This window comes from Rhipicephalus sanguineus, chromosome 5, assembly GCF_013339695.2.
Source record: "Rhipicephalus sanguineus isolate Rsan-2018 chromosome 5, BIME_Rsan_1.4, whole genome shotgun sequence".
Lineage (NCBI taxonomy): Eukaryota > Metazoa > Arthropoda > Arachnida > Ixodida > Ixodidae > Rhipicephalus > Rhipicephalus sanguineus.
Genome location: NC_051180.1, coordinates 58,762,200 through 58,784,341, shown reverse-complemented (window position 1 = coordinate 58,784,341; position 22,142 = coordinate 58,762,200). Strand labels below are relative to the sequence as shown.

Below are 22,142 nucleotides of genomic sequence, written 5' to 3'. Positions count from 1 at the left end.
GCTAACTTCAGCTCCCCAATTACTGGCTGAATTTATTCTAGCGAGAATTGATATGGAGTTTGATCAATACTTCAGCAAAGGAAAACAAATTTTTTTGTTGTTGCTCTAGTACTGCCGGAATGATAAAATGTATCCTGTCTCAAGAAAGATTGGCTGTACAATTTTCCGCCAGTTTAGTACCTACTTGCAGATGATCTGTGCACCACAGTTCAGGCAACTGTGACTGAAGGAGCAAGCAGATTTTAAAGATAATGCTAGAAAAGATATTTACAGGGCTGGGGAGAGATATTTCTGCCCTTACTAGCTTTTGAACTCTGAACTTGAAAGATAACAATTTCCTGACAGAGTAGGCACACAGCACAGAATTGGTATGGAGTTTGATTAGATATCTCAGCAGAGAGATATATTTTTTCTTTGTTGTTGCTGTAAACCTGGTTCATGTTTGTGAAGGCCTGCAGCAATATGTAAATAATACTAATAAGTGTGCGAAAGAGTAAATGAGCCTTGTGTAAGAAGTTCACCTTCTAATTGACACAAAGGCTGAAAATGTGTTTAATGTAAGCGAGCCCAACCTACTTACGACAGGCTTGAAAAATAGGAGAGCTATTTGCTCATCAAGAGGACAAGTTTTATGTGGTTGTGTCTCCTCTGAATGAATAAAAATGCGATCTTTGCAACGAGTACTTTGTTCTGCGATGTGTCGCGAGCAAGAATAAACTTTATAGCTTTTATTTTTTTTCCTAGAGGAAATCTGTACCATTGCCATATGGCCTTGCTCCCTTTGTTTATGATAAAATATGTTCCCCACGGGGTGAATGGGCCCGGTGTGGTTTATGTTTCGTGAGTGAATCACGCGCCTATTGTATTCTCGCAGGATGAAGAGGATTCGAGGAAAAGAAGAATGCTGGCCAGTCACTTCGGATATTAGAGTCATTCCTACTTCCATCTCGGCATTTTTTGCTTGTCACACCCAACATCGCCAACTTTCTCTGTCATTCCCGCGTTACCATCCGTGTCGTTTTTCTGTATCTTTGTCACAAGATGTGTCTGATAAGCGTGAATAAAACAGTGTGCGAAGTGCGAGGAGGAAGAAGAAACAACATTGTGACGTCTAGCGCGTAAACCGAGCCCGTCAGTAAGAACACACGTAATCGCTCACGTCATAGACGGGCTCGGTTTCGCCAGAAATAGCATGCGCTAGCTTTTTGGGTTGCAGGAGAACGGCCGATCATAGCTGTGAGCCACGTGGTAGCGAACCCCGCCCCCTCCAGCTCAATGGCGGTGGCGCGACTTGTTATGTAAAGGTAAGTATGCACGCAAACGCGCACCATAAAAAATAAAAATTGTTCCTTGTCTGCTGTGTAACCGGGTTAAGCCTCGCAGGCCGCGCACGAGACGCAAAAACGTTGAGCCGAGCTCTGCACGCAACAAAAAGGAGAAAGGGGAAAAAAAATGACGCGGGCCACCACGCTAACCACGCCGGCAACAAATCGGCTCTCCACGTGCGAAATGCCGCTCAAAACTGCCTTTAATCGTGTCGCGCCTTTCCTTCGCACACATTCATTTCTCTCTGACGATACGGTGAGCGGCCTTGGGGCAGTTCCCGCAGGAAAAAACGAACAAAACGCTCGAATAAAGCTGTACGGCTGCTTCTGGAACGTTCCTGCCGTTTCGAGAGGCGCCACGAACGCTACCGTGTACCATGAAAAAGCTAGTGAGTCAATCCGCCTCGACAACGACGAGTGCAGCGCCGCCACCAACTAAGTTATTCGAGACGCTCTAAGGGTCACGTGACTAATTTTTTTTGCGCGTCCCTAGTGGGTTCGCTAGGCATAACAAGTATGGAAGCACATTTTCCCCACCATGCGGCCGGAGACACGGCAAGTTGCGATTGGTCGAGCAAGCGCCGTCTAGAAGATTCTAAGTGACGTCACATCCCGGCCGCATATAACCGACTGGTCGCCTTTTTTGTGTAGTGAGAATTGCTCGTGCTGACGAGATAGCGAGTTTGTCCATCGAGCTCAGTTGTAAATATATTTATTCTTGAGTGCCGATTTCGGACACAGGTGGGTAACCGTCGTTGTTCCCGTGACGGAGAACGAGATAGTGCTCGTTTTGTCCTTTGCACGGTAAAGTTGATCTTGGAAACGCCCTTAACAATTTCGTTTCCCGTGTGTCGCCCATCATTACAGGCATGGCGAAGGTGCCCGCTATTGGTATTGATCTTGGAACGACCTACTCCTGCGTTGGAGTCTTCCAGCACGGGAAGGTCGAAATTATCGCCAACGACCAAGGAAATCGTACCACGCCGAGCTATGTCGCGTTCACGGACACGGAGCGACTCATTGGAGACGCCGCGAAGAACCAAGTGGCCATGAATCCCAACAACACAGTGTTCGGTGAGTGGCTTCTTCCTCGATTGAACTGTCAAAAATCGTCCCCACTTTGACAGTTTTAGCTGGTGCTGGTTTTTTCGGCGCTAGTCCTAAACGAGATTAGCCCGCCCGGCCGGCGAAATGAGCAGATAGGCTTAGCGCGGCGCTTCCCGCCGCGTTGCCGGCAGCTTTTATTGTGCACACCTCATGGCAAGCCTGTATGCCTTATTCTTCATACAGAGCCGTTCACCGTGTGCTACATAATACGGAGGAATAATTAGCAGCGTGGTTCATTCATAACCATCCTGCCAGTCGGCCTCCAAACAAGCTGTGTTTCTTTTTAATTCATTTTTTTTCTTCATTAATGTTAGCGTTGCAGCGCGTTCTTTCGCAGTTCAACTCATTCTAGCGCCTTTTTTTCTAATCGTTCTGTGTTCCCGCCCTTATGTTGCGCATGCGAGGACTCAAACAAGAAACGTTTTATGTTTTCAGACGCGAAGCGGTTGATTGGGCGACGCTTTGACGACCCTGCCGTCCAGAGCGACATGAAGCACTGGCCTTTCGAGGTGATCAGCGATGGCGGCAAACCGAAGATCCAGGTTGAGTACAAGGGCGAGACAAAGACGTTCTTTCCCGAGGAGATCTCGTCCATGGTGCTCATCAAGATGAAGGAAATCGCTGAGGCGTATCTGGGCAAGACCGTCACCAACGCCGTGGTTACCGTACCCGCCTACTTCAACGACTCGCAGCGCCAGGCTACGAAGGACGCCGGAACCATCGCCGGCTTGAACGTCCTCCGAATCATCAACGAGCCCACCGCGGCTGCCATCGCTTACGGCCTCGACAAGAAGGGCACAGGCGAGCGCAACGTCCTCATTTTCGACTTGGGCGGTGGCACATTCGATGTGTCCATTCTTACCATCGAGGACGGCATCTTCGAGGTCAAGTCCACGGCCGGAGACACCCACCTTGGTGGCGAGGACTTCGACAACCGCATGGTGAACCACTTCGTCCAGGAGTTCAAGCGCAAGCACAAGAAGGACCTCACTGTGAACAAGCGCGCCCTGCGGCGTCTGAGGACCTCCTGCGAGAGGGCCAAAAGGACGCTGTCTTCCAGCACACAGGCCAGGTACGTTGCCGGCGTTTTTTTTTCTTCGCTAGTGCTCTTGCTGTGCTCGGAAAGTAGCAGGGCTTCGCGTTCAGTTTCTCATAGGACAGTATTACGTTAATGCGCTTTGCGAGTTCTGTTGACGCCCCTTGAAAGCATTAGGCGATGACTGACGATAACGAATAGTTGGCGTCGTGCCAGCGCGAGCCGAAAGCCAGAAAGAACTCCAATACTACAGCAACAGTTGCAGTGCACATCCTACGCGAACAATTGGTTGAAATAGTTTGCCTTCACTAATGCCAGCCCATTCGCCTAATTACTCTTGTCGTAGTGATTCTGCACGTGCACATTTCTAGATTAGGTTTACGCCCTAGTGAAAAACTGTTGATGAGCATGTAGCGTTTTCATTCCTGGCACTTGTCTGTTTTGTATTTGCCCGTGCAAGCATCTTCTAAAGATGCTGCCTTCGGACCCTCGTTAGTCCTGTATAATTAGCCTTCACTTAGTTTCATGCCCAATGCTTGTGCAGTTGCTGTACTATGCAGCTAGTCATAGCACCTTCGTGCTCATCTAAAATTATGTTGCTCTTTTTACAGCATTGAGATCGACTCCCTGTTCGAGGGAGTGGACTTCTACTCCACCATCACTCGTGCCCGTTTCGAGGAGCTGAACGCTGACCTCTTCCGAAGCACCCTCGAGCCCGTGGAGAAGGCTTTGCGCGATGCCAAGCTCGACAAGTCCCAGGTTCACGACATTGTCCTTGTCGGTGGCTCGACCCGTATCCCCAAGATCCAGAAGCTCCTGCAGGACTTCTTCAATGGCAAAGAGCTGAACAAGTCCATCAACCCTGATGAGGCCGTGGCGTACGGTGCTGCAGTCCAGGCTGCCATCCTCATTGGTGACAAGTCCGAGCAGGTCCAGGATCTGCTCCTGTTGGACGTCACGCCTCTGTCGCTTGGCATTGAAACGGCTGGTGGTGTCATGACTGTCCTCATCAAGCGCAACACAACCATTCCCACTCGCCAGACGCAGACCTTCACAACCTACTCGGACAACCAGCCCGGTGTGCTCATCCAGGTGTTTGAGGGTGAACGGGCCATGACCAAAGACAACAACCTGCTGGGCAAGTTCGAACTCACCGGCATTCCTCCTGCACCGCGCGGCGTGCCGCAGATCGAGGTCACCTTTGACATCGACGCCAACGGCATTCTCAACGTGTCTGCCGTGGACAAGAGCACTGGCAAGGAGAACAAGATCACCATCACGAACGACAAGGGTCGCCTGTCGAAGGAAGAGATCGAGAGGATGGTAAAAGATGCTGAGAAGTACAAGGATGAGGATGACAAGCAGAAGACGAGGATTGCCGCCAAGAACGCCCTGGAAAGCTACTCCTTCAACGTCAAGTCCACAGTCGAGGATGAGAAGCTCAAGGACAAGATTTCGGACGAAGATCGACAGAAGATCCTTGACAAAGTGCAGGAGACCATCAAATGGCTGGACTCCAACCAGGTAGGCTCGAATTTCGGTGTGGTAGATATCTGGATGCTTGTGTAGTTGCTTGCACTTCCACTCACCATCTTTCTTTAATCATTACAGTTGGCCGAAAAGGAAGAATACGAGCATCGGCAGAAGGAGTTGGAGCAGATCTGCAACCCAGTCATCACAAAGTTGTACCAGGCTGGTGGCATGCCTGCTGGTGGATTCCCGGGTGCAGGGGGAGCTGCTGGTGCTGGTGCAGCACCGGGTGGAGGTGCCGGAAGTGGGCCAACGATTGAGGAGGTCGACTAAGCTAAAAAAAAAAAGTGTTCATTGAATTGTACATGTCTCAAAGAGTTTCATTTACTTTTCAGTGTTTATTTGACCAATAAAATAAAGCTTTTTGTGTTAACCTGCCTGTTTGGCATTCCACACGGTATAAATATAATGCATTAAGTGCATGTGTACATATTTATGTTTTAATAAAAAGAATGTAGAACGAAAGTTCAGTTCCTTTGTTGTGTCAACAGTTTCGTGGCAGCAAGCAGCTCCCTTGACCAAATGCCTGACTGCCGTTGTAGCATATGCAAGACATAGATGTTGGCATTTGAAAGCCAGCTTGCTAAGTGGTGTCAGCATTTTGGAGACACGAGGAGGGCCGGGGTTACCGGTGTAGCACGGTGCACTGCTAGTTACCGTGGCATGCAAATGTTGAGCGATGCGGGATTTCTGTACCCGAAGTGATTTTTTTTTTCCCGGAAACCTGCTCTCGGGCATGGTAGGCTGCCTGCAATGCTATGCTACGGAAGGATTCCATTTTAAAGGATCGTCTGGGCATGCCTGCCTGAACTAAGTGCCCCTAACACGTGCTTGCTTGAAATTTCCGCGACGGAAATCGGATTTTCGCTTTTCCCGCGGTCTCCTCTTGTGGCGACAAGTTGCAAGCCGAACCATGTTACCACCGGGAATAAAAATTGCGTCTCTAAGCTACGTTTGCCACTGAAATTGGTGCCACATTCAATCTAGTAATGTTGCGTTCAATGAATGGCACTCCATGTTGCAAGCTGATATCGCTTCGGCACGAACTCTCGTTCCAGTTTGATACAGATGCGTAGTGCCTCGTAATATTGTATTTTTACGTAAGCAGTTTACTAGTAGTGCGCTGGTTACATGCGACTACGACATTGAGAACATTATCTATCAGGCGCAAGCAAATTACGCAGCACGACCACCGTGAACAGTCGGGATTCAAAACTGTCGTAGCTGTCGTAGTCAGAAGAGTATCGGAGTATCCACAAAGTGTTCTACGCTTCGTACAAGCAGGGTAACGCTTCAATTTTGTCTGTCTAATCAGTCTTAATATTATTCGAGTCGTGTTCGAAGATCGCCGCAAGCACCCTACAGCGTAAAGCTTGCTGCACAGAACTATATGACTAACAAGATCATATCAGTAATAGATAGAGGAAAAAAAAAAGAACATGCCGTGCCTACCAGAATTACATAACATTTTTTACCACTTCTACGAAAATGGTATTGAGTAATGTTATTGAGTAAGTTCTGTGTGATTTGCTCCAGAAATTTGTTTGGCACGGCTTTCGGTACAGCTGGTACCGCAGCAGCAGAGATGTCATCGGCATCATTGCTAATACGTCGTGCATGACGTCACTGCGCTTTTGCTGTTTGTTTTCTCTTTTCTAGGGGTCTTGCGTCCTGCATGGTGTTGTAGTGCACGTGGGCCCCATATTTTGTCAAAAATGGCGCAGTATAACTTTAAAAAGATTGAGGTAGTCCCAACTGCCAAGGTAAGTGAACAGTTAATCTTCTTATTAGTCTGGCTGCGTTGTATCAGGCGTTCTCAGCTCAAGTGTCTAGCCTGAGTTTGTGCCGTGGCGCAAGGCCTTCCTGTCTAGCTGCTTTCATCATGGCTTATTTTGTGTTTCGATCTCTTTCCATCAGGATTTTATAGACATAACTCTGTCAAAGACACAAAGAAAGACCCCAACTGTCGTTCACCGGCACTACAAGATATCCCGGATCCGACAGTTCTACATGCGAAAAGTGAAGTTCACTCAGCAGAACTTCCATGACCGCCTGAGCAAGTTGCTCTCGGACTTCCCCAAGCTCGAGGTTAGCTTCACGTAACATGTTGCTCGCGACTGTCATATGCTGTGTCCGTGTTGAGCAACTCGTTGCTTATATGATTTTTTTTCTCGTCTGTTTTTCCCCTAGGATATTCATCCATTTTATGCTGACCTGATGAATGTCTTGTATGACAAGGATCACTACAAGCTTTCGTTAGGCCAACTAAACACAGCCCTTCACCTGGTTGACAAGTATGCCCTTTTGTTGTTTTCTTACTCTTGTATGTGTTCTCACTTGTTGCTTAGACATAACAACAGACTTATTCGCGCAGCTACTGGTTAAGGGTTAAAATAGTGTACGAGAGTAAGAACAAATCAACGCATGGTTGTATGAGGCACTGAAGTGCTAACCTAGTGTTGTGCGCCAAGTATGTTTTGTAGACCGTACACATTACCATGTTTACTCGCTCACTAAAAATTTTATTATTTCACCCACTTCACCCTCCTCATACAGAGTAACATATCAGCAGTCATATGCGCGATGACAAAAAAATATTTCTGCTTTCGCTTTCTCTCTCTTTGTATGCAGCCATATTTGATCTAGGCTCAGTTCCTGTTGTAAACCAATGACAGTGAGCTGTTGTCCATTACCCTACGGTGTTTGCATACAGTTGGCACCAAAACAAAAAGCTCAACTTCATTCAAGTGCCTGTGCAGCCCTCAGTTTCATTCCAGTTCTTCATGATCTAACAAGAGACATTATCAGATGTCATTCTTTGCACTTGTGGTTGTTGACATCACTTTACCCTGTACCCTTTTTCTTTCAGTGTTGCGAGGGACTATGTCCGGTTGCTCAAGTATGGTGACTCCCTCTACAGATGCAAGCAGTTGAAGAGGGCAGCTCTTGGAAGGTGACTGCGCAATAGTATGAGCAAAATGGCAGAGTTGAGTATGTACACAAGAATTAGGGTGCATACGGTGTTCTTAAAGGGACACTAAAGGCAAATAACAATTTATGTCAGAGTGAAAGCTCATCGTATGACGTCTAAAACAGCAATATTATCGACAGCAGTGCCCTACTTACCGGGAAAATAAGCTAAATGTTATCACGATGACCACCATGAGTGGGACATTTTCGAAGTGATCCCGAATGACGTATGAGAGTCTGCCTACAATAAATCACTAGTAATCAAACTAGCAGCAATAAAAAAAGAACCTTCCGTGCATCAAAAGACTTAACAAAATTCTCTTTGTTCGTTTCCGTTTGATTCATGGAAAAAAGAACCTCTGTGGCGTTGCCATGGGGAACGGCGTGCCTGGTTCAAAGGTTCCGTTTTCACCGAATTGCCCTTTGCCCGGCGCCCTGCTTCGCTCACGCAGTCGCGTCTCAGTGGTAGTTTCGGGATCGCGTACTGCTGCGTGTGTTTTGCGCGCTCGTGAAAGTCGTTCTGACAAAGTCAGAGCTTTGATGGCCGTTGTTGCTGCTATGGGTCCCGCTACTTTCGCTCTGCTGCTACTAGTGTCGGCAACCGCGCAGTAAAGGTGGTCAACGTTGGGCACGGCAGCAGTGACGTATGAAAGTCTGATTTCAGGCGGGTGATTTGAAGTGCGCTAACGCGATGTGGACCACTAAAACGTGATTTTATTTCAAAATAAGCACTTCCTTGGCATAAAAGTAGCACTATGAGGTTTCTGGACCGCTATTTCAACAACCAACGTTGACTTAATATTTGCCTTTAGTGTCCCTTTAAGTGACATTGATGGTAAGTGAGCAAAAACTTCGGTTCAGAAATCATGGTGTTCCCTGCACGTGAATGTTGAATGAATCCATCATGAATGCTGGGAATGGGGGCTACACTTATGTATCAGTAGTTACTTGCAGCACTATGGAACCTACAGGCTTCTTAAACCAATTGGAAAACTGAGTGCATCCTCATCTTCGTCCAGCCATAGCTTGTCTGCTCACTTGGGGAGCGAGCCCACATGTGTTAAGGGAGGTAATAAAGAAAGAGCCATAAATCTAAACAAGAAAAAGCTGTAGTGATAAACTTGCTCCTTACAACAGTGAAAAAAAAAAAAGTTGTACAACATTTTTTGAGTCCAGCAACCAAACAAAGCTGTGAAAGCGACAATTAAAATGACAGAATCTTTCGCACCGTTGTGCTGTTTTTGCACTGGTAAATCGTGAATATGTGCGACTTGCTCAGCTTTCGCAACTTAATTTGAGAAAATTGCTTTTAACAACAAAAATGCACAGGTCATTCCTTTGCTCTTGAAATGCACCAAAAGCAGTGGGTTGACGACAAGTCTCGAAATTTATGCCAGGCGAAATTACAAAGCTGTTTGCAACACGCCACAGTAGTCTAGTGGTTATGGTGCTCGACTGTTGACCCGAAGGTCACGGCGTGGAGTCCCAGCTGCGGCGGTGACATTTTCAAGCGGAGGCTAAAGTGCTAGAGGCCTGTGTACTCAAATTTAGGCCCAAGTTACAGAACCCCAGGTGGTCTAAATTTCCGAAGCCCTCCACTACGGTGTCCCTCATAATCATATCGTGGTTTTGGGCCGTAAAACCCTAATAATTATTACTATTAGAAGTTGTGTGCAAGGGGTATGGCTCTCACAAGATGTGGCGGCAACATGCTTCGTTTTCCTCCAGGATGGCGACCATCATGAAGAGACAGAGTCAGAGCTTGCAGTACCTGGAGCAGGTGAGGCAGCACCTCTCTCGTCTGCCGTCCATTGACCCCAACACCAGGACATTGTTGATATGTGGGTTCCCCAACGTTGGCAAATCCAGCTTCATCAACAAGGTGAGGATTAATTGAGCACTATCGTTAAACATGTAGTACGCCACCCAGTGTTGCAGGTTCAGTCAATAACTACCTTTATTATCATTATTATTATTATTATTATTATTATTATTATTATTATTACATACACGAAATATTGTTGGATTACTTATCCACCACAGCTAGCGGCCTGTACATTTATAAAATATTTTTTTATTAGCGTGTATGTAACATAAAACACTTTTAAAAAACACAAATTTACACTAGTAATGTAACTTTCAGTAATAATTCACACATTTAATGAAAAGTTTCTTCTGGTGAAGCGCTACTAGTTTTGACGTTATTTGGAATTGATTTTGGCTTGAGTGCTCCCTTTTTAGTTCAAGCAATCCTTTCGTGCACATTTTTACATAGAGGCAGGTGAATGTGATTTTTAGGATCCCGTGTTGGTGATGTAAATATGCTTATTGGATAATTTTTGTTCTTAGCTGTCAGATGATCAATGACATTACTGACTTTGTACTGTCCTCATGGATTGAAACACAACATCAAAACTTTCAGTTTAACGATTAGTATGCATGCCTGAGATCATTGCCTTATGTCACTCGAAACTGGCCGCAAAGAATAAGGTTGGCTTTGATGTAAATGTTCGAGTTGAAATCCCACCTCTATGACACAAACTGAACGCAGTGGAAGCAAAAATGTGCTTTACGTAACCCTAAATTATCGCATCTCGATCTGTCAGGGCTGTACATGTGTGCATTGTTAGCCAATACACGCGCTCTTCCAGACTAGGTATTTCTATATCGAGAGGGCCTGCATTACACCCCTGTGTGCTTCATTTTACATGCACGTAAGGAACTCCGGGTAATCATAAGTAATTCATAGTCCTCCTCTGCAGAGTGCCTAGTGAAGTGGGGTTTTTCACATACAGTAAAATGTCATTTATTTGACACTCGTTAGTTCGGAAAATCAAATAATTTGGACGTGCTCCCTGGTCTCGGCTAGCATATGCATTGTTTAATAGCATCAAACTCGTTAATTCGGTCATTATGTTTGGCAGCAACCCAATTAACTTGGACGATCCTCGGTGCACGCCGAGCGCGAAGCACCGCAAATGTGTGATGCAAATGAACGGACACATTGTTGCGGACAGCCGAAACTAGTGCGGGATTTCAGAAAGCCGTGGTCACCGTCCACAATCACGTTTTGGTACGTACGTAATAAGGTTTGGGTTCATAGCACGTTTCACATTATGACACGAGGGTTCACGTCGTGAGCGAAGTCACAAATGACGAAAATTGCGGCTTTTGCACTGCTCTTGCGCAAAATAATAACTTTATACGTATTCCTCGAAAAATTAAAAGTCCATTGATGTATTGATGTAATAGACATTTATTTATTGTTTTCTTCATACTTCCTATAATTTGGCATTTGGTCAGTTCTGACAGTTTTCCTGGTCCCTTGAAATCCGAATGAACGAGCTTTTACTGTATAACCCAAGAATTAAAATTTTTTTTTTATTGCTGAGGCTGACTGTCTCTTTCCCTCTTTTTGGAAATAAAGTTTTGTCCTGATAAACTTGTCTTCTCCTCCTCTTGGACAGATCACACGTGCTGATGTGGAGGTGCAACCTTATGCATTCACGACAAAGTCGCTGTACGTGGGACACACGGATTACAAGTACATCCGCTGGCAGGTGATCGACACGCCAGGAATCCTGGATCATCCACTGGAAGACCGCAACACCATTGAGATGCAGGCCATCACAGCCCTCGCACATATACGAGCATGTGTTCTGTACCTCATGGACCTCTCGGAACAGTGCGGACACACCATTGAAGAGCAGGTAGGTTACTGGGAACTGATGTCGGCAAGATTCTTTCTTTGGGGTCTAGTAAAGTTCCCGCGCAGCGGCCAACTGTCTTTATTTTAGGGCGCAGCTCTTCGGCGTCCGTTCCTGCTTTGAGTGGCATCGCCGTCGGTGGCATAACCGATAGAGATGAAAAAGTAACCGAGAGACATGAAAAAATAAAACGTGAAAAAAAAAAACCCCAGGATCGAGTGGGATTTGAGCCCAGGCCCTCTGTGTGGCAGTCGAGCATTCTACCACAGAGCCACGCTGGTGCTTGAAACTCGTTTGCAAAAAGGCCCTATACAGGTGTCATGTCAGGCAAGGAGTCGCGTTAACCTATGTAGTATAGCGTGGCAGAAGAGTAAAATAACAACCAGTCATTACAATGCTAATTGCGCAACGAGTGCGTGATTTAGTGCTTCCCACCCATTGCAAAGTGCACAGCCATAATTGTTCATCGTCATCAGCCACATGCAGCATCACAAAGTGCACATAATACCTTATGGATGTTTAGCGGGTACCTCGCTTATCTGCAGAAAGACGGATAATGGTGTACTACTTCACAAAAATTATGATTTATGGCATAGTCAGTACCTTGCGGAAAGCTAAAAACTAGAGCTGTGTGAATAGCAAAATTTTGGATGCGAAGTGAATTCGAATAATAAAGATTGAGTGCGAATCGAATCGAATAATTTCGAATAATTTTCGAATATTTCTCAAACATTTTTCGAATAATTCGAAGTGAAATTACAGAAAAAGTTGCAGAGAATCCCTAAGTATGTTCTTGTGAGATCGCAACATGAAAGTGTTTCTTTTCGCTAGGTTGATGAAGCGCTGGTGGGGTCATATTTCATAGTTGTCTTTCTTATCAAGAATGAGGCAATGTAGAGGCCGAATTGTATTTATGTACATGATTTGGTGCAACCAAAGTGTTGCCGACAACACTTTACACGTGATAGGCAGAGATGCCATTTCCTCAGCCTCTCCTTCTCTTTCAACTTCTGTGGAAGGCCAACTGATGTGGCAGACAAGGGTGTGCTCCCTTCAAGTCCGGAGTTCCAAATCTGCCTCGTAGACGTCGATATATAAGAACATCTGAAATTTTGGATGCTAAAAAGCTTTGGCGTCCGATTTTTCAGACTTCCTGCCCAAATGTCAGGTCCAAAACAGCATTAAGGGGGGACGCGGCTTTCGTATCGCGAAAAATGGCAAAAAAATCGATTTTCTGAAAATCAAGTTTCTGGAACCCTTTTTCTATCTGATTCCAAAATATCTGCACTGAAAACCACCCAAAATTGCTTCGAAAAGTTTGTTTTGCCCTCCGAGGTGGCGAAAATTATTGTGGAAATCGCAAAAGAAAGAGCGATTTTCAAAAAATTGTAGCTCCGCGATGGCGTGACCGCGAACCAACTTGGGCTTGTTCGAAAGGGCATTTCTCCGTGTTTAAATTCCCCGCTTCAGCGGGCTCCTCCATTCAGAAAGAAGCGCACAAAAAGCAAACACTGGAGAGTCGTTCCGAGGCCTCTGATTGGCCGCGTCCGCCATGTTGCCCCAGCTCGCCTCGCCATTGGTCCGATGCTCGCTCTGGGAGATCGTCGTCTGCCGATTGCACGTCGCGAGTTCACGGCTGTCGAGAATCGCGCTACTTCGTGACACGTTTGCAATTGTTCTGTGTTGCGGCTCGACGGTCACTTGGAATATAATTACGCTTTAGTTTGGAGCTGCAAGAGGAAGTTCGATCTGATTACGATGGTGCGCCGCGCTCCTAGCGAACATCGCAAACGCGTCTCGGACCGACTCTAGCGTTGACTTCAGCGTCGGATTCGCGGTTAGATGTTTTGATTTCTGCTTATCAGCACTTCTGACATCGTGACGAAGGCCATCGCGGGACGACTCTTTGTACTCACGACCACGCATTACGCACTTCGAAGCAACGGGCACCACGGCCTGCGCACCTACTGCTCGGAGTCGTCACTAGGCCTAACGCCGCTCACGGCGCCGTTTAGCGAGATGAACCTCGAACCTTGCGGGCAAGAACAACGCGCTAGCGTAATCGCGGCTATGTGCTTCTTCGCAAGCGAAGAGGCACATTGCTCGCCGGCATTTCGGAACCGCGGATGGGCATTTTACGCATCGGCAGTGAACTCCACAGCCAAGCTCGTCAGACCCCACGGCTACGAACTGCTTGGAGCAGCGGTAGCAATTTCGCGCATTGGCACCCGAAAATGCGAGACCAAGTATACTGTGCGCAGATTTTTCGTCACCGTGGCTTCGCATTCGCGAATCGTCGCCAAACGCCGCGGCCGAGCACTTCGCGGTCAGAGTGCTGTCAATAAGCACTAGTGATGTAATTTATACGTGCTTGGAGCCGTGCTTGGTATCGCCGCTGGTGTTTATGAATGTTCTGAAACAATGAAAGCCTCGTAGACTAGCGTTGCCACGATCGGCCGAATGATAATACGTTTCATACGCGAGGGTGGCAAAAGAACGTGTATGAAGCAGGGGGACGAATTTTTATCTGCCCGACTCGCGTCATTGAATAAACTGCTCAAAAATCCTTGTGCCACTAACGTCTTGGCCATAACTGTTTGTTATTTGGAACGAAGGCATCGGCTATCATGGTGTGAGTCATTTTCTGTCACAACAAACCTCTCTTTATAAAAAATATTCAATGATTAATTGTAATCAATAAGCAAGACTTAATTATGCTAATGACAGCATACATACAAGAAATATGTGTAATTATTTCAGTATATGGCCTTATTACATTGCAATATCCTCTTTTCTGTCATGTCTATCACACGACTCCTTCATACAGAGAACTTGGTTTGAAATCCATACTGGTTTTTTGTAGATAAAAAAAAGGAGGTTATGAAAAAAGAACAAAGGCACACTGGAGAAAGGCCACATGTCCAAGAAGTGATACACCATAAAAAAAAACCAAAGACCACAATCTTTAGGTGTTTTAGAAAAGGCCAAACTTTAAATGCAGTTTTCTCAATACTGTTTTTTTGGCATGTTGCTCAGCTCGTGAAGCAGATATCTTGGCAACTACAATACAGATTTTGATTCCCTTTTTTTTATTTTAATCCTTGAAGTCTTGTTGACAGGATGACATTATTCTTTACCTTGCTTAGGGCATAGTTTTTTTTTTTTATGTGATAATTAGTGCATGAGAAGTTCTGATGCAACACATGAAGCTGATGGGGATGTTATTTGTAAAAAAACTAAAAGGAATAGACAATTTTTAATAATGTCATCCTGTGTAGTGTTCTTTTGAGTAAAGATCAAAACCACTTGGACCTTCCTGGCATGTTTTGTTACAATGCTAGGCTTTTCACCAGCAGAGTATGTCATCAGATTATGTAACATGGTGTAATTTGAAAACTACTCGATATATCGCAATAAACTTCATGTATAGCTATTCGAGACACTCTTCAGTGTGCCTGCCAAATTTCATTACTCTAGGTCAACAAACAAAAAAGTTTTTTTTGATCGCCACCTCCCCCCTTAATTGAGCCCCCAACTCTGCCACATCTTTCATCTCCATATTGGAACCAGCGTTTTCTTGAGTTAATACATTTGCGACCGTAGCGGAGCTTGAAAGGCAGCTTTGCCGCAATACGGGGGTGTGATGAGGTGAAGCATATTGAAAATCTAGGGACCACTTCCAATCGGACGTTGACTGTCTCTTGCCTAAGTTCAACCGTAACGGAGATTGAAAGGCAGCTTTGCCGCAATACGGGGGTGTGATGAGGTGAAGCATATTGAAAATCTAGGGACCGCTTCCAACCGGAATTTGTCTCTTGGCTAAGTTCGACCGTAACGGAGCTTGAAAGGCAGCTTTGCCGCAATACGAGAGTGTAATGAGGTGAAGCATATTGAAACTCTGAAGGGGTCACTTTCAACCAGACGTTGACTGCATTTGTCTTTGGAAAATTTGAATAGTTCGAATAGTAAAATTTCAGTGCTAATCGAATCGAATAGCAAACACTATTCGAAAAATATTCGAAATTTCGAATATTCGCACACCCCTACTAAAAACTTCACACAGCTGGCCTTGCCCCAACATGAAGCTATGCTCAGAATTCGCATTAGGCAGTATCGTAATAGTTGGTGAATTTTTTTCTTTAACATAAATGTCCAAATGACTGGCCTGGCCAAAATAATTTCAATGGTATAGTCATTCTCGTTTTTAAAGGAGTACTGACACAAAAATTTTCATTTTTTTTTTTCTTCTTTTTTTTCAAGCGAAGCTTGTATTGGCTGATCTGTGTAGCTGGTGGTATTCCTAAAAACCCTCCTCAACCACAGGTGGTGCGTGCACACCAAATGAATAATAAATAAAACAAAATAAATGTTCTTTTGGGGCTGGGGATTCAACCCCAGTCCCCATGGTCCAAAAGCGAGTGCCTTGAACCAGCGAGTGCCTTAGCCGTGCGCCTGTTCTTGCTCACTGCGAACTGAACTGAAGCGTATGGATGCATTCTGCCAATGGTGCAAAAAAAGCAATTGGGAAGCAGTACACTTGCTGTGGGCGCTTCATTGCAATATTTCTTGTTGGCGGACTAAAAGCAATCAGCTGTACAATGCGTAAGGTTGATATCGGGTATTGCACATTTCAGGAAAATTCCGACTGAGAAAATTGGAATTCCTAAGCCACGTTTCCATGATCAGTGTGATGGTCCTTTCGTTGGGCCGATCTACTGGCTGACAAATGCTGGAAAGAACATGAAAGACTCCACGCCAATTGTGCTCGAAAACGGCATTTTAGGGACAGCCGTTACCTATAAGGAGAGAAATAAAAGCAGTACGCCAGGCACGGCCACGCCAAACTTCGATTGCCCCCATTTCCCCACGATTGGGGAACGGCTCCCGAATTTCTTTTGCATAAAGTGAAAGACCAAGAGCGTAGAAAATGTACTGGTAGTGCGAGTGCATCTTGAGAAATCAATTACATATTCTTAAAGGACCCCTGACACCGAATTTGGAAACTCGAGATGCTTGTGTTGTTTGATAGTCCTGCATGCGGGGGCACTTCTGACCGATTATGAGTGACGAGCGTTGCCTTTAAGAAATTTTAATTTGGTTTTAAAGTAAGCCTGAGTGCTCATCTGAATTTTGAACTCCTATCAACATAACCACTAGTATGACGTAGACGTAGGCTCCTTGTGACGTTGCAGAGGTAAAGCAAGTGTTGTCGACGTCACAGACAGAAATATGCGCGGTGCATGCACTGTGGTATATTGCGAAGCGTGTTTGCTCTCCCACCTTCTCCTTCTTCGGTACGTGTCGGCAGGCAGCGTGAGCTCTCCGTGTGTGTGTTCTCCAACTGGCAGTTCAACAAGCGCGTGGCTGACGTCACCCAATACTGAGCGCACATCATCACGCGTGCCCCGAGGCGCGACCGCCGCGGCGCGGCGCTAGTTTCTTATCCTCTTTCGGCGCGCGTTTTGAACCTACACTAAAAATGACCACAATTAACGCTGCTAGGATTATTTAGACATCACGTTGGAGGATTTACGGTGTCATTCCGTGATTACAAGACATAGACATACTTATTACAACATAAATGTCACAAACAAGAAATCGGCTGTCAGGGGCCCTTTAAAAGATAGTTTTGGTTCCTACTGTACACCGACATTACGGCACTGTATGAGCTTCTCGTTACGTGCTCATGCAAGATATTGGGACTTTTCCATGGCCGCTCTGCTGTGTGGCTCCGTTGGTGACGCACAAGTGGCCATTTCATAAGTTTTAGTGTCTGATGTCATCACGACTAGCCATAGGCACGTGAAGTCACCACAATTGACACTGTAGCCTGATGTCACGCTACTGTCGATGTCGGTGGGTGCGCCATGCGAAAATTGACTCTCTAACATCAATGAAAATAAAATATCTTATCAGCATTTACTGAACTTCGCACTTGCTTAGATCCGTCTCTGTATACAGGAGATTTGTACACCGGAGTAAACTCTGCTTCGAAAATTTGTTTCAGTACACCTTTAAACCCATAGTATGACGGAACATTTTGCTACAGATTTTGCTCTGCATTGTACATCACTAAAACAATACCTGCTTGAAACCCATAGAACCATTACACTTTTACCATGCACGCAACTCTTTAGACGTGATGCAGTGCAGATAGCACCGCACATGCAACGTTGACTTCATGAAGTTGTGAGCTTTATGCCTGCACAATGGTTCATGATCTTACCTTGGTAGGCATATGCAGTATGTAGTAGCTAGCCGACCACCCGGGAGTGCGAACTTATGCTAGCACTTGTCACACAAGCAAATGCACATGGTCTCATGCCTGATCTTTGGCGTAGTCATCTACAAGTGCTAACATGTTAAGGTTATTTCCTTGACTCGGCATCCCCTTTTGTCTACCCCTAAGCAATGCCACCTGTGTTGCGGTTGAACAAAGTTGTGGATTGGGGCAAAGTCATTTAAACTTTGCAGCGGTTTTATGGCACTTTTAAGAGACAGAGAATCATTCTTTTATAGAAAGTTGGGACGAGCAGGAACCTGAATAGTGGCAACATTGTGTACGGGCTCCATATTTTCAACATCACTTGTCTAGATCAATGAAAAATCGGTGAGGCGCCATACAAAATTTCAAATTTTACTCATGGCTATATATTGGTTTTTGTAAAGCTTTTAGATGTATGATAACTGAGCAGGTTTGAAAAGTTTATTGGTAAATACATATCTCCTTAAGAGGAGCTTCATGTTTTCATTGAAATTGGAAGTTCCCAATGTGCATTAGCAGGAACTGCAGGTGTCATTGAATAGTAAGCTTTATGAGCATGTTGGAACGGATTGGGAGTGGTTAATGTGTCACTTCTTCTTGCCAGAATAAATGGTAGTGAGCCATTAGATAATAGCAGCTGACTTTAATTCACTCAGATTGTCTTTGTGATGGTGAAAATATGCATTAACGCTAAGCAGGTGTGCGTCCAACATCACGTTTGCTTGTCTAGACTGCTACTCTAATAAGTTACAACCACGCTAATAAGTGTGCCACCTTTCTTGCAGTGCCTCTTGCTTTGTATATTCCACTTTGTCAGTTAAATGCCAGGTTACATTTTCATAAAATCTGCTTTCACGTTTGTTTACAGATGAAACTTTTGTTCAACATCAAGCCACTGTTCGCAAACAAGGTAAGTACAATTTCTGAAGTTTGTTTGATTGTGACTCTTTCATATGGAACATCATTCCTCATTTTGCTTGCTTTCAGCCGTTCCTTGTAGTTGTCAACAAGGTGGACATTGTCAGGCCGGCTGATCTTGCCCCTGAGTCCAAGGTATGTGTAACCTTCATGCATGCCTTTTTGATTCCACTGAAACCCTCCTTGTGATTAAAGTGTAGCGAATTAAGATCATTAAAGACCCTAAATTAATAAATTAACAGAGCTGCATTAAAATATTAAGCTTCGGCAATAGTGTACTTGTTAATCGTTGTGAAAAAGCTTTAGGAAGGTTGAAAGGGATGAAAATCTCTTCAAGGGACTTTAAAGTCAAATATTAAGTTGTTGTGGATTGTTGAACGAGTGTTCCAGAAACCTCGTGCTGGTTTCGTGCCAAGGAAATGGCTAGTTTGAAAGGAAATCACGTTTTAGTGGTCCACACATAGTGCAATTGAAGCTATGCTGCTTCCAAGAACGGCCTTTGTTGATTTGCCAACAGCTGGCGCAGTTAGAGTAAGGGGCTTTCACAGAGCACGGCCTGGCGAAAATAGAACTTGCTTGTTTCTCAAGAGTAACGTCAAGAACTTAGGTATTTTTTACGCGAGTGAGACTGAAACGCATGATTTGTGTTTTATTCAGACTTGTAATGCACTGAAATGTTTTTTGTCACGAGTAGTTTCAGTACGTCTGATTAATTGTACTAAGGCCCTAATATGTCATTTGCTTGTGTTCCAGAATATTCCAATGGTGGCGCAAATTGTGTTCTACATTTAGCTTAATTTCTCGATTACTAAAGCACTGCTATGCATAATATTGATTAGGCTTGTGCGAATAGTGTGAAGGCCAAACCTCATATATGCGGAAATGCACACGACTGCGATGAGCGACACGATGTAGATCGTCTTCGCGCAAGCAGTCGCTTGGATTGGCAAACCCCATTCACACGACGGCTTCGGCGAACAATCTCCACTGTTGCTGGTATGAGGGCGTTTACTCGTACCAAAAGTGGCCCGTTGTCAGCGGTATGCAATGTTAAATACGATGTTTTGTTGCATAATGGTACATAAAATGTTTATCGTCTTGCAGCATTTTTTTTTTCGATCCCATCACTGCTGCTGTGTGCCACCAAGCCGCGTCACGGACGGCGCGGGACTTGTAGTTCCCGTCCCTGAGGTCCGCGTTCACATTCAACAATGTCAATGTTGCGCTCGTCGCCGTTGGCCATGTTGATTAACGTTGTTGATGCGCATCGACGAGAAAGTGGCGGCAATCAGCAATACGTCACTGATGCATCTTGTTCCGGTGTTTTGCTATTGGCTGCCTGAGCACAGCACTTCCGGGCGATGGACGGATTCCAAATCTGAAAAACCGAGCGATCGCGCGAAATCGACCACGCGACACGTCGCGCGAACGGCTCGTTTTGTCGATCATAGCATCCCTCGTCGCTGTCGCGTGCATTTCGCGCATATGGGGTTTCGCCTTTACTGTAAAAACCGGACTATAGGTCGGACTCGAATACAGGTCGACCCCCCCCCCCCCCCCCATTTCGAACTACTGAAAATCGAAAAAAAAAGAAGTACATGGAACGGCCAAAGTATCAGAAGGCGTTTTCACCGTGAAAGAAACGCAATTTCAAATGGTGCACAGTGAAAATGTCATTTATTTACACGTAAGTTCCACATGGCAGAAAGCCAAAAGATGGGCTCAAGCATTATCCTCGTAAAACGTCACAACCGTCTTGACAGCATTAATTTGGATGCGCTTTGAAGTCCCCGGTAGCAATCACAATGCGAGTGCGGCTCCCAGTTAAACTGCGCAACCTTCATCTCCAGCTCTAGATACACTGCAAGGAGAGGAATAAGCGCAGCGCTGATCAACAGTGGCAGCATTTTTGTGAATATGAAATGCCAACTCACTTAACATTTTCCTTGTGATCCACCCATTTTAGCACAATGGTATAAAGGAAATTTGCATGAATCTCTCAGAACAAGAGCTTCCCATTCCCATTTGACAAATGGTTCATCCTGGTCTGGGATTCAAACCCGGGACCAACACTTTTCCGAGGCTGTTGCTTGACCATCTCAGCTCACCTGGAGGCTAACATATTGCAGCATGGTGCTCGACTGCCGACCCAAAGGTTGTGGAATTGAATCCCTGCCACGGCGGCCGCATTGAAGGCGAAAGGCCAGAGGCTCGTGTACTTAGATTTAAGTCCACATTAAAGAACACGAAATGGTCAAAATTTCCGGAACTCTCCACTGTGGTGACCCTAATAATCATATCGGGGTTTTGGGATGTAAAACCCCAACAATTATTATTACAGGTTGCAATGTGAGGGCAAAGGGATTGTCAACTCGAAGCGCAGGGATACTGAGTGTGGCAAATCAGTTCTGCAAATGCATGCAGATGTCCAGGAAGGTTAATGAAAGGGAAGAACTGGCATGTTGGCATAATTAATTACAATGAACGAAACATAACTGCGTCCTTCCAAGTGATGGTATTTAACAGGGGGGGGGTCCCTCTGCAGGCCCTTTTCTCGAAGTTGGCCGAGGAGTCCATTCCTGTGCTGGAGATGAGCACTGTGACCGAAGAAGGGGTGGCTGAGGTACGCAATGAGGCCTGCGACCGCCTGCTGGCCCACAGACTGGAGGTGAAGATGCAGGGCAGGAAGATTGAGGGCATCCTGAACTGCCTGCACGTTGCCATGCCCACGCCCCGAGACAGCAAGGTAAGGGTTGTCGTCAGACGGTTCTTTTTGCCTGAGGGGAAACTCGTCTACCTTCAGTCCCACCTTTCTGTCATGAAAAAGAAATGAATTCCTTTTTATGTCTTCATTTGTGTCTTCATTGCTAACTACAGTTACCTCCTACTAATAATGTCCTCTGTGCCTCTCTTGTCCCCTTGGCTTTATTGTCTGTTGGTTTAATGAGGTTGTGTCTAACGAAGAAACAAGCCCTTAAAGGATTCCTTACACCAAAATCAAGACCTCGCAATGTTTATGTTGTTTAATTGTCCTGTATATGTGGGCACTTCTGACCGATTATTAGTGGTGAACGTTGCTTTTAAAATGTTTTAATTTGGTTTTAAAGTAAAGATGAGTGCTCATCTGAGTTGGCACCACCTTGTGACATCGCCACTGGTACAGTCGAACCCGGGTATATCGAACTCGCCAAAAAACGTTTATTAGTTCGATATATGGCATAATTCGATATAGGCCCGCTATAGTATTTTGACACAAAGGCACATAACAATAAGAAAAGTACTTT

General features: G+C 45.4%; 3 protein-coding genes across 5 annotated transcripts in view; all 3 read left to right on the top strand.

The window, feature by feature from the left end:
- Window positions 1-1,071, top strand: part of LOC119393680 (PHD finger protein 14) — a 37,557-nt gene extending 36,486 nt beyond the window's left edge. For all 3 annotated transcript variants that reach the window (XR_005183966.2, XM_037660797.2, XM_037660798.2), the window contains one exon: window positions 875-1,071. Coding sequence is in view for 1 of the 3 variants with exons in the window: in XM_037660797.2 (XP_037516725.1) it covers window positions 875-928 (54 nt within the window). In the remaining 2 variants the exon portion in view is untranslated. The remainder of the gene's footprint in view (window positions 1-874) is intronic.
- An 842-nt stretch (window positions 1,072-1,913) lies between these two features.
- Window positions 1,914-5,353, top strand: LOC119393681 (heat shock 70 kDa protein cognate 4). Its single transcript, XM_037660800.2, has 5 exons — window positions 1,914-2,066; window positions 2,193-2,399; window positions 2,868-3,504; window positions 4,080-4,992; window positions 5,080-5,353. Exons 2-5 carry the CDS (start codon window positions 2,195-2,197, stop codon window positions 5,269-5,271), a joined length of 1,947 nt encoding a protein of 648 aa, XP_037516728.1. The 5' UTR covers window positions 1,914-2,066; window positions 2,193-2,194; the 3' UTR covers window positions 5,272-5,353.
- A 1,251-nt stretch (window positions 5,354-6,604) lies between these two features.
- LOC119393679 (GTP-binding protein 4) overlaps window positions 6,605-22,142 on the top strand; it is a 31,167-nt gene continuing 15,629 nt past the window's right edge. Inside the window, exons 1-9 of the mRNA XM_037660796.2 lie at window positions 6,605-6,761; window positions 6,916-7,086; window positions 7,189-7,292; window positions 7,868-7,951; window positions 9,697-9,850; window positions 11,436-11,678; window positions 18,809-18,850; window positions 18,928-18,993; window positions 21,404-21,604. Of these exons, the coding sequence (XP_037516724.1) occupies window positions 6,714-6,761; window positions 6,916-7,086; window positions 7,189-7,292; window positions 7,868-7,951; window positions 9,697-9,850; window positions 11,436-11,678; window positions 18,809-18,850; window positions 18,928-18,993; window positions 21,404-21,604 (1,113 nt within the window). The 5' untranslated portion in view covers window positions 6,605-6,713. The remainder of the gene's footprint in view (window positions 6,762-6,915; window positions 7,087-7,188; window positions 7,293-7,867; window positions 7,952-9,696; window positions 9,851-11,435; window positions 11,679-18,808; window positions 18,851-18,927; window positions 18,994-21,403; window positions 21,605-22,142) is intronic.

Coding starts and splice junctions, on each gene's coding strand:
- LOC119393681 (XM_037660800.2), top strand. CDS start 2,195: ATGGCGAAGGTGCCCGCTATTGGTATTGATCTTGGAACGACCTACTCC. Junction 3,505..4,079: donor TCTTCCAGCACACAGGCCAG/GTACGTTGCCGG, acceptor CTCTTTTTACAG/CATTGAGATCGACTCCCTGT. Junction 4,993..5,079: donor AATGGCTGGACTCCAACCAG/GTAGGCTCGAAT, acceptor TAATCATTACAG/TTGGCCGAAAAGGAAGAATA.